The 11,430-nt window shown below is 58.4% G+C and overlaps 1 protein-coding gene and 1 long non-coding RNA gene across 3 annotated transcripts; both read right to left on the reverse strand.

The window, feature by feature from the left end:
- Positions 1-1,657: 1,657 nt before the first annotated feature.
- On the reverse strand, positions 1,658-7,811 carry TOB2 (transducer of ERBB2, 2). 2 transcript variants are annotated; one of them, XM_027454047.3, is made up of 2 exons: positions 7,500-7,811; positions 1,658-5,023 (listed from the first exon to the last, which is right to left on the reverse strand). In XM_027454047.3, exon 2 carries the CDS (start codon positions 4,933-4,935, stop codon positions 3,919-3,921), a length of 1,017 nt encoding a protein of 338 aa, XP_027309848.2. In that variant the 5' UTR covers positions 4,936-5,023; positions 7,500-7,811; the 3' UTR covers positions 1,658-3,918. The 2 variants fall into 2 exon arrangements, with proteins under 2 accessions (XP_027309848.2, XP_071891544.1); XM_072035443.1 differs by lacking the exon at positions 7,500-7,811 and adding an exon at positions 5,283-5,770.
- A 1,279-nt stretch (positions 7,812-9,090) lies between these two features.
- On the reverse strand, positions 9,091-10,962 carry LOC106019781 (uncharacterized). The gene is made up of 3 exons (XR_011808068.1): positions 10,905-10,962; positions 9,666-9,953; positions 9,091-9,516 (listed from the first exon to the last, which is right to left on the reverse strand). It is a non-coding gene; the product is annotated as an uncharacterized lncRNA (long non-coding RNA).
- Positions 10,963-11,430: the final 468 nt, after the last annotated feature.

Consider the following 11,430-nt stretch of genomic DNA (forward strand, 5'->3'; position numbering starts at 1 on the left):
CCCACTGCTGGCGTTAGCTGGCTTGAGCTAATCCTGTTTGCCTACACAGAGTACGCAACCTCCCGCTTCTGTAAGCACAGCCGGAGTCAGGCTGCACCAGCAGCTCTGCTCAGAGCCCTGAGCCTCTTTTTAACCAGTTCTGCAGCCTGCTCAGGAGTCTCGCCAAGCTTTTCCTGCTTGTCATCTTGCAGGCCTCTTGCTGAGCTCTTCCTGTGCTTCTGCAGCTTCTGCTGCCACCCTGCAGCCTCTCCTCTCCTCCCTGCCAGCTCCCCTGCATAGCTTCGCCTCTGGTCAGCAGCTCCCAAGTGCCTCAGGCCGTTTGCAGCAGTCGCAGCGCAGGAATTCAGCAGGACAAACCCAGCTTTCATCAGGCCGGGCCATTTGTGCCCCTCTGTCATCGCGTTGCATCAGCACCCACCACGTGGCAATGCCCCGTTGCCGCTCTGCTTCTGATTAAACCCTTCGGGAGTGTAATGGGTTTTCCTCCTTCCCTAAACCAGTGGTCATGGGTACAGTCACCCCGGGAATCCCGGGGTAATTTGGGGTGTCCTGGGAGGGGCGGCAGAGCTGAACGCAGCTGCAGGCACACTTCAAAGGCAGCAGGGTGTTCTGGAGACTTCCAACAAAGCAGGAATCCACCTTGCAAAACTCATGGTCCCGGGCAGCCAGCGGGGACTGGTCTGAACAAGCCACTCGAGCCAGCTCCCCTCAGCTCCAGCCACGCTTCTGCAACCCTCGCCTCTGCCGCCTGCTCTGTCATTAGCCCCTGGGCCGCTGCCAGTGGCTGTGGCAACACCTGGGCAAGTAATTGGGCTCCTGCAGCAGCTGCTGTGGGCAGCCAGAGAGGGCACGCGGGGCAGGGATGGGGTGGGCAAAGCCACGGGTTCCCCTTTCCAGAAACGCATCCAAGGGCGCGAGGTGCTGCAGGCTTCAGGTAAATGATTGCAGGAGGGTTGAGACACAACAGGGAAAAAGAGTTTTGTCGCTCAGCAGTGTGGCAGTCCCATGGGGTGCAGCCTGCGGGAGCAGGAACCCAGCTCCTCGGGCTCACAAATCCCAGGGCAAAGCTCTTCTGGAAGAAATGCAGGGTAGAGGGGCTGAGGGCAGGATGCCCGCTGCCAGGACCAGCACCGTTCGTTTCCTCAGGCACGTTCAGCTGGGCTCCCTTCAGCTGCTTTTTGAGGAGCCCCATCCCCGAGCAGAAGGTGGCTGCAGGCTAAGCAGGGAAGAGAAGGTATTTCAGCATCTTCCTCAGCACAGAGCAGCCGTCCCACGTCCTCCTGCTAAAAAGGAGGAGCTCCCATGGCAGGAATTCCCATTAAAGCTGAGCAATGAAGGGTTAAAAACAAAAATGAAAAAAAATACAGTCAACAGTGTCTGTTCTCAGTTCCAGATCTGAGCCCACCCTGCTGTAAGTCAGTTTGGATGAACATTCAGAATGGGAGATGGGCTCTGCCCGCAGCTGGAGGCTTCCTTCGCTCAGCACTGACCCCAGAGGCAAACCCGAAGCGATCTGCAGCTCCCGGGCTGCTCCTACCACAGCAAAGCCCCCGCTGAGCTCCCCCAAACCCAGTGCCTGTGAGGAAACCCCACACCCCCCTGCCCACACCCCCCAGGCACAGAGGGTCCCCCCCGAGCAGCACCAGACGACACAGAGTTATTATATCATGCTTTTAATACAAACTTAAAAAAATCTGGAACAATAGAAACTGTACAGATTTGATCAACCTTTTTGTGTGTTTTTTTTTTGTTTTAGTTTTTTTTTGTTTTGTTTTTAACTAAATCTCTAGACACACCAATGTCCCGTTCCAAAATATTGCACAACATTCTGAATACAAAACTCTGATTGTATTCCTCCTTCGCTAAAGAAAAAAAAAAAAAAAGGAAAAAAAAAATAAAGACAACAACCCCCTGGCTCCTCCTCTCAGTAGCCCCCTTCTTGGAAAGACACCCAGGCACACGGAAACCCCCCGCAGGGCCCGTGGTCCTCCCTCACCCGCTCTCTCCACGAGGCAACCGGCGGCTTGCTCCTGGGAGAGGGGCGGGAGGGAAAGGAGGGAGGCTGAGTGGGGAGACAGGACTCTTCACCGCTTTTTTCTAAAGTTTTTTTTCCTGAAAAAATATTTTTCTCTCCTCTTTTTAAGAAAAAATCTTGAAAAGAAAAAAATTACAATTTTTTTTTTTTACGTTAGAAATATACATATATTATATATACCTCTTACATTTTACAAATGTAGCAAATTATTCAATACAAACGGACATCAACAAAAAGAACACAAACCCATAAAAAATAAAAGTTAAAAAAAAAAAATTTCTCTCTTCTCTTCCTAAGAAACCAGGTAAATTAGTGCAGGTTTTAAAAAATAAAATTGAAGCTGAACGCCTACATCCAAGACTAGAAAAGACCCGAAAAGGCCGTTAGTTTCCCTTGCTGCCTGAGGCTGGAGGAACGTTTCTGAAGCACGCTTTTTTCCTTTCGGGGTCGGAGGGGTTGGGCTGCTCCCTCCTTCCACTCGCAGCATGGTTTTTAGGATTTTAACGCGGGTGTGAGAGGCGGGGCAGCGGCATCGAAGCTTCACGCGCACGAGCAGGAGGCGGGGAACCTCGCCTCTCCCCTCTCGCCCTCTGCCAGCGAGGGGCTCGCCGTTTCGGGGACACTGGGGGGGACGTGGGGGCAGCCAGGTCCCACGGGGCTGCGGCCCCCGGGGAGAGGGAAGGGTGGCAGTGGTAACATCCGCAAGCGGGGGGTTAAAACCCGAGGGAAAAGGAAATAAGAAAGGAAAACCCGACAGCATGGCTGCCCCCGAGCCCCTTGCCCTAGCTCTGGAGGCCATTTTGGGGAGGCCGCCCGGGCTCCGCTCCCCTCGCCCAGCCGCCGTGCCGGTCATAGCTCCGAGGCACCCCACGAGGTGAAGCTCTCCTGGAAGGGGCCCGGGGAGCAGCAGCCCCCCCGGGACAGCCCCGCTGCCTCCGCGGAGGCTCACTGGCAGCACGGCTCCGGGGAGGCTCGAGGAGAAGGGAAAACACGAGGTGGAGCCCCTCTGCCCTGAGCAGGGGCGTCCTGGGAGAGCACGCCGGCTCGGCAGCCACAGGGGTGGGTTTCAGAGGGTGCTCCAAGGACACTGGTCAAAGAAAACCGAACCCAAGATTTGGGAGGCAGCAGAGAGCTTATTTCTCTTTTAAAACACGGAACCTCAAAGACTGGAGTCTCATCACCATCTCTCTTCACTTTGCCCTCTCCATACTCCCACCACAGCCTCCAAGGAGGCCTCCGTCCTGCAGGACCCCCAACCCCACCAGGCACCCCGTGCCGGGGGCTGCGGGACCCTACAGGCTCCTACAGCACTGCTTGAGACAGCAACACCCACAGCACAGCCCTTCCTCTCCTCCGACAGTGCCGCCTCTCGACCTAAAAAAGAAAGGAGCCCCCTCTCCGAGATAAAAAGAGACAAAATTCACAGCCTGCAACGAGAACTCGGAGCGAAGGCTCAGCACCGCCCCGGGGTTTGTGCCCCACGGGGCTGCTCGCCCGGAGCAACGCGATGCCCTGAGCCCGCGGGCACAGCCGGAGCTCCCCGTCCACACGCAGAGCCCGACCTGCGGGGCAGGGCCCGCCCCGCCAGCGGCACCGGGGAACGGGAACCCAACAACCCTGGGCTCGTTCGAGGAGTAAAAAAAGTGGAGTAGGAAAAAAGCACGGGGACTGAGTTAAAAAACAAGTCGGTGCTTCAGGAGCGTTGCCAGCACAGCGCAACAACACTGGGCTCTCTCATTTTCCAAGAAGCTATATTTATAAGATTTGAGTATTTTCTGTATACTTCTAGTTTGCTCTCCCTCTTTTTATTGTGTGTGTGTGTGTTGTCGTTGTTGTTTCCCCCCTCCCGCCCCCGCCCCAAATACTCTCCTCCTTCCTGGGGTTCAGTTGGCCAGGACGACGGGCTGGAAGGACTGGCTGGGGTACTGCATGGCGTTCAGGTTGTAGCTGAGTCCTTCCACGAAGGGCGACTTCTCCAGGAAGAGGCTGTTGCTGCTGCCGCCGAACACCTGAGCCATATCGAAGGCGCCGCCCGTGCCGGCGCCGAACTGCGAGGCCGGGGGGACGCTGCTGGGCTGGCTCTCGCCCTCGAAGAAGAGGCCGGCGGCCCCGGGCGAGCCGCCGCTGTAAACGAACTCCTTGGCGTTGGGGGAGAGCTGCGACTGCGGGGCCTGGCCCCCCGCGCTGCCGGCGAAGTTCAGAGAGTGCATGGAGAGGGAGAGGCCCTTGTGCTTCAGCAGGTTGGTGGTGGGCGAGCGGAGCAGCCTGGGCTGCGGCGCGGGCCCCGCCGCGCCGCCCCCTCCGCCGCCGGCCCCTCCGCCCTTCTTCATCTTGGTGGAGCCGAATTTGGTGGCGGCGAAGGTGGCGGTGGTGAAGGTGATGGGCTGGGCAGAGCGCGGGATGAAGGTGGGGCTGGGCGACTGGCCGAAGGAGGGGGACGGGGAGTTGGACAGCGAGTTGTCCTGGCTGCCGATGGGGACGAACACCTGGGCGTCGGGGTTGAAGCTGCTCTTGATTTCTTTGTCCAGCTCGGCGGCTTGGCAGCCCTCGCTGTCATCCAGGTAGAGCACCTTGACGGAGCCCTTCTCGCCGATCTGGTAGGACACCTCGAAGGGGTCGATCCAGACGCTCAGCTCCTCGGGCACGTTGGCGCGCACGTCCTCCACCGCCAGCCCGCTGCGCTTGGCCGCCAGCTCCACCACCGGGTCCACCGTCTCCCCGATGTGGACGCAGCGATAGCCCGAGCCCTTCAGAGGCTTCTCCGGGTACCAGTGCCCCTCATATTTCTTCTTCAGCAGGCGCTCGAGCTCCTCGCCGAACAGGTCCGCCCGCCGCCGAGGCAGCTTGTTGTACAGGTATGAGATGATGAAGTTCAGAGCAACTTTAATCTCCAGATGCATACTCCCTTCGCAGCAAGCAAGTCAGGGCAGCGTATTGAAAGAGCCGAGGTGACACACACACATAGACGGGGCTTGGCTCCGAGCAGACCTAGGAGAAGAGAGGAGGAAAGAAGGATGGAGGTGAGAAAACAGAACGGTTCCCCGGTTCTCCACCTGCTGAGATGAACGGCCGCGCTGTTCCACCAACAAAAGCGGGATGAGAAGGCTGCACAACGAGCAGTGCTGCTTGCCGGGGGTCTGCCCGAACCCACCAGCCCCCAGACGGAGATGCTGGTGGGGAAGAGCCTCGCCGGTCCTGCGCAGAAGGAGCAGGGGTGGAGCTGCTCTCGGCAGTGGGTTACGCTCACCTCGCTGCCAAGCGCTGCTGACACCGGGCCGGCCACCTGGCTGCTCTGGCAGGGCCGCGGCAGCTCCCAGCAGGGCTCACCTGCGCCCTGCCGGAGCCCACGAGCACCCCCCAAAAAGCCTCGTGACTCGCCGGGCACTGCGACAGCGGGGCCAGCCCCTCCTTGGGGAGCTCTGTGCCCTGCTGGCACAGGCAGGGAGGGAAGGAGAAGGAGCAAGGGGAGCGCTGAGGCGCCAGCTGCCAGGCTGCCTTTACTCCCCCTTGGCTGGCAAGCGCAGAGGGATCTGATTAAGTGTGCCCGGTGGAGGCTCTGCCCACCTACGAGCCTCAAATCCCAGCTTAACGTGGATGGGGGCAGGGCCGTAAGACACGTAGGTGCTGACAGCCTGCCCACAGCTCACATCCCTCATCCCCAAGCAGGAGGAACTGTGCCAGGACCTGGGACCTGCTTAATGAAACCCCAAATTGCTCGCTGATGACTGAAGCCTTCCTTCCTTCCCTCCCTCCCTCCCGAGGAAGTCCCTGGAACTGGGAGAACCCGCAGGAGCCAGGTGTGAAGCCACCCGGCTCAGCTCTCCCACCACACACCGATTTGTGAGTGTTTGCCCGGGCATGAAGCCCCCAGGTAGGTCAGCACCGTGCTCCGCTGCCCAGCCAAAGCAAACGAATCCCACAGCTATGTTACAAGGAAGCGCGCTTCCAGCGGCCCACACGCCTCTCCACAGGCGAGCAGCACATCCAGTTTTTAATTGGCGGCTTACTCAGAGGCTGCTCAGCCTTCAGCTGCCCTCACCTTGCTCAAACAGACAACGCCGCGCTCAACCGCCTTCCTAAAATGGGCTTTGGGAGGCTCTCACGCAGCACTCAGCGGTGTTTACGTCCTGTGCCAACTATTTGGGGGTGGGGACGGGGCACAAACATCGGATGTCAGCAGTCCCCGAGGGACCGGGAACCCCGGCAGCACGGCCACGTACCCAGGCCAACCTCGGTCAGGAGGCGGAAAGACCGACCAGACTTGTTTGCTTGGTCAGGGTTAGTGGGCGAAAAGAATGAAATCAGCACATTTTAAGGAAACCCTCAAGTATTTTTAGGCTTTAGTACTAAAAAAAAAAAATCAGGGCGTGGATTCTATGGTGTGGTGGCTTTTTTTCCAGTACTAATCTGAGTCCAATGAGGCTTAGTTTAAGGACTATAGCCACCAAAAGCAGATCCCACACCTCGAGTCTGCCAACAACGAGGTTGGGTCTGGAAGGGATCCCCCTCGGGTTTAACTCAGCAGGGAAGGAAGACAGGGGAACAGGAGGATGGAAGCGCGGGAGCAAAGCCTTGCCTTTAACTCCTGCCCCCAGGATCTCCTGAGGTGCAATGAGTTGTGTCAGGGCGCTGGGGCCTCACCAACCTTTCTGCAGGGCCCAGCAGCAGGGAGGTGCCGCCTGCAGGAGCTGAGGCGCTGAGACAAAGCCCCTCCTGCAGCGAATGGCAGCGGGCGAGCCCCGAGGAGCCCACCCGAGCCCCGAGGAGCCCACCCGTGGGGCCCGAGGAGCCTGAGGGGGGCTGTGTGGTAACAAACACCCGGGGACAGCCGGGTTTGGGCATTCCGTGTGCTGAATCCTCACCCCGAGGAGGCAGCAAGGAGACGAGCGCCCTGCTGGCTGCCCCCTCCCGTTCCCTTCCCGCCCAGGAGGGTCCCGCTGTGCAATTAGCGCTGATGAGGGCGGGTTAATTACCCCCAGCTCCCCCCCCCCCCCCCCCCCCATCGCCTCAGGGGGGCGGCCCGGCGGCCATTAACGGTGACCCAGCCGCGGCACCTCCCCGCCGGCCGCGGGGCACGCTGGGACTTGTAGTCCTCGCGCCCCCCCCGCCCCGCCCCGCCGCCCGTGACCTACTTCCCCTGCGAACTACAGCTCCCGGCGTGCCCCGCGCGGGGGGGGCCCGGCCCGCCGGCCCGGCTCTGCCTCGGCGGGGCAGGGCGCAAAATTTTCCACGGCTCATGCGCCCCGCCCGCAGCCACCGCCGCCCCCCTCTCCCCTCCTCCTCCTCCCTTCCCTTCACCAGGGCCCGGAGCCCCTGGCCGGGCACGGCCCAAGGACGGCGCCAGTCGCTGTGTGTCTGTGCCCCCCCCCCCCCTCTTTGAGGCGCTTTTGTTGCTGAGCGAGCCCCGGGGTGAGGGGAGCAGCGCCCGGCCCAGCCCGCGGAGGGGCTCCCGGCCCCCACTTACTTCGTCCTCGGCTCTGTGGGGGCTGCGTGCGGGGGTCCCTGCCCCGTGCCTCGCCTCCTCGCCGCGCTGCGCTGCGCTGAGCTTCTCCTCTGCGGGGCGGGGTCCTCCCTGCAGCGGGGCCGAGGCGCTGAGGTGAGGTGCGGGTCCCGCTGCCCTGTGCTGCTGCCGCTGCCCTGCTGCCGGCCTGGCCTGGGCTCGCCTCGGCCCGGAGCCGCCCGCGCCCTGGCCCCGAGTGAGCCAACTCACGGCAAACTTTCACCCTTAGCAACCCCGCGCACGGATCCGCGCTGCGCCCCGCGTGATGCGGCCCCGGGGGGCGGGGCGGGACCGGGGCCGGGACTACTTCGCGCTGCCTCCGCCCCTCAGCGAGCTGGGGGGGGGGGCTGGAGATGGGGGGGGGGGCTGCGCGTCTGTCTCTTTTTTTTTTTTTTTTTTACCCCTTTCCTCCACCGAATTTTATTTATTTATTTATCGGTTTATTTATTTATTTATCCCTTCATCCACTTATTTATCCATTTATTTATTTATTTATTCATCCATTTATTCACCTATTCATTTATTATTTCTCCTGGGGGTGCATTGACCCTCGGCTTAGCCCGGCCCTGAGCCCCCCTCAGGGGACGCATCCGAGCCGCTGGAGCCGCCCCCGTGCCCCCACACCCCCCACACACCCCCCCCCGCCGCGGACTATTTTGTCTCTTCACACCCGTGCCCCTCCGCCCCTCAGCGCAGGGCCGGCCCGGCCGCGGCGGAGGCGGCGAAGGCCCCGCAAGGTGCGCGAGCGGCCCCCGTGCTAAAAATAACTGCGGCGTGTTAGCAACAGCGTTCCCATTGGCTGGCCCGGCCCGGCCGCGCCTTCCGATTGGTGCGCCGCCTCAGCCAATGAGACGCCGGGGGTGTGCGCGCGGCGCGGGGGCCGCCGGGAGTTGTAGTTCCCGGGCGCGGGCGGGGTGAGGGGAGCGGGGGCTGCCCCCGCCTCATGGCGGGTCCCTGTCAGGGAGCGGCTGGGCCCGGGGCTGGGCCCCCGGTTAAACAATTCCCCCAAACGCTAAAATACCAAATTACACCAAATTACACCAAACACCGAGCTCCTCTCCCGCCCCACTTCACCAAAACCTTCAGCACCCTTCTGGGATTTGCTTCTCCTCCCTCCCTCAGGACCCCGTTACCTGACGGGTTTTGGGTCCCGCCTTTGGGGTTTTTGGTGATTTGCCACCGAAGAGGGCTTTTGAAGCCGCTCAACGCCACACGCTAAGAAATTTGTTAAGAAATCTCTCGACACCATCCTTCCTAGGCTGCAACAGCGGCCACCATCGCTCATTTTCTCACTGATAAAAAAAAAATAAATAACAGGCAACTTTGGACCATTTTTCTTCTGTAGGGGAAGATTTATAAGAGCTATTACGAGCAGCCTTATTTTTCATCACTTCTGGTTTAAGGGGAATTTAGCTACGAAAGAGCACATTTTTTCTAACGCTCCCTCGCTCAGCTGGAAACCAAATCCTGCCGTCAGGCAGCGACCAGGAAATTAAGATGACGGCGCTATTTTTAGCACCATTAAGGGGAAAAAAAAAAAAGGCAATTACGTTGCTAAAATGCTATTGTTGTTTTACTAAGGTGTTACTAAGAGGGCGTTGCACGTTGGGGCTCTTTAAAATACCTGCGCCTTGACCGCGCTGCTTTAATTATCTGCTGGCTGGGAGGCACGCAGGTGGAGGAGCCCTGTCACCGGAGGAATCCTGTCACCGGAGGAATCCTGTCACCGGAGGAGTCCTGTCACCGTATCCGCTGCCGCATTCCCGGCCATTTGGCTGTTACGTCAAGGCCAAGCTCCCCGGTCACACGCACACGGACAGGGCAGGAATCGCCAAGCCGCCGGGGCAGAGCCAGGCCTGCCGGCTGGCCGAGCACCAGGAAGGGCAGGCAGGTTCGAGCCATCATTAACAGCTCCCGAATCCTCTTCGCATTCGACTCACACGACAACCCCAAGGAAATTTAGGGTGTTTTTTTTGGTCCCCTGCAATGGACATAAGCAAAATGACAACTCCAGCTGATCCCCGTGATGAGAAAACAACAGCTCCTGCGCAGATAAGGGTTCTGAAGCAGGATTTCACCCATGCAGCTCCCCCAGGGAAAGCTCGAAGTGTCCTCTAGGCATTTGCTTACCTTCATTTTTTTTTTTTTTTTTTTATTAAAGGCGGTGCTTCAGGCTCAAGGGCTTTGTCAAGACAAGGTCTAGGTGATTCAATGGGCTGGAGGTGTGTTACGAGAGTTATTTGCTGAGCTCAGCTGGAAGTTGTGACACCGTAGAGCTGGTCTTTGGTCAGAGGAGGCATGGCACAGGGAACATCCCGATTTCAAAAGGCAGCGATGCCTTGTTAGTACTGGCAACAGAGGCCAATTTCTTAATAGGCCAAGAGTTCCCATGTTTCTCCTCCCCCCCAGTGTAAACAGCTGAAATAAAAGGATTTTTTACTTATTACATAACATCCTTGGGATTAAAAGAAAAAAAAAATGGGAAAAAAAATGCAGTAACTACCTAGAAAAGTAACAGCAGGAAAGCGTTTGGCTCCCCACAACCAGGATTCGCAGCCAGCACCGCGGGAGCTGAGCCGCCACCACGTTTCATGTCCCGCTCCCCATTCCCCACCACAGCACGGAGGCTTCCCCTTTAGCACGTGCTCTGGTCCTCGGTACCGCCAGGAAATCTTGTACCGGGCAAGAGCTGTTTCAACGAGTTTCACTTTGTTTATCTGTTTAGGTAACAAATACTGCACTTTCCTGATGGCCGTGCCTCAGTTTCATTTACTGGAGACCAGAAATATCACCACGCAAGCAAGACTTGAGTTTTTCCAGCTACCCAACTGCATCCATTGCCCTTGTCTGCAGGAGCAGCTTTAGGGCAACGTCCTGGCCGTGCCCTGAAAGTACCAGAAAGGCAGCGGCGCTGCACTGAGCTGAGCAACATTTGGCGTTCTCCCCAGGGCTGTCTGAGCAAACAAGGCAAAGGGAAAAGAGCCTGTCCCTCCCTCTCCCCACCTGCCCAGTGACTCAGAACAACGAGACATGGCAGCTTCGCTCCCATCGCTGCCAGGACGCGGGCCAATACACCCGGCAGCGTGAGGGCACCGCCAGTGCCAAGAAAATAAAGTGTGCTCAGCCGTTCTGGGGCTGGGGGAAGGGACGGGGAATCGCGGATCTCTATAGCAACCCCGGGCTGCCTGATCCTGCTAAGTGATCAGGAACAAGGGCTGCTCCAAAATTAGATCTTCTCGGGGTCCCTGCACCAGGGGCGATAACAGACAGAAGAAGTAATTCAAGCTTCATTGCTCTCCGCCCTCGCCAAATGACTTCGCTCAGCTTAGAAACTCCGAGGAAAGAGAAGAAAGCAGAAAAGATACGTACAAGCCGTCTGTGTTCCTCATGTGGTAATCTGGGTGGCCTGACTGAGGGTGAGTGATAACTCCTGGTCAAAGTGATAAAGTTCCAGGTACAACAAAATCTGCATGTCATGCGCCGGTTTTAAAGAAACAGGGGACTTACCACAGCTGGGAATGGCCGTGACACGAGCTTCCAAGCCAGGAGCAAGAGCTTGCTGCTCATTCTGGCTGAAACAGCTTGAGAGAAGGGGTCTGCAGGAACCACAGAACCAGCAGGAACCATAGAACCAGGAACCACGGAACCAAGAACTGAGTATCTTGGCAAATGGCACCCATGTTAGTAAAAATTAACCAGAAACTGTGTAAGGGAACCAAGGAGCGGAGAAGGAAACATACAGACGCTCTCAGGACTGCAAAAAGCTTGAAGGAGAAAAACTGACACTGAATAGCTGTGGGGAGGGAGGAGCAGCTGAGATAGCTGTAGGACCTGTCATGGCTACAGCCAGCTGCAGCAAGAAATGACTTTTAAGGGAAGGACTACAACTTGCCTG

Source organism: Anas platyrhynchos, chromosome 1, assembly GCF_047663525.1.
Source record: "Anas platyrhynchos isolate ZD024472 breed Pekin duck chromosome 1, IASCAAS_PekinDuck_T2T, whole genome shotgun sequence".
In the NCBI taxonomy this organism is placed as follows: Eukaryota; Metazoa; Chordata; class Aves; order Anseriformes; family Anatidae; genus Anas; species Anas platyrhynchos.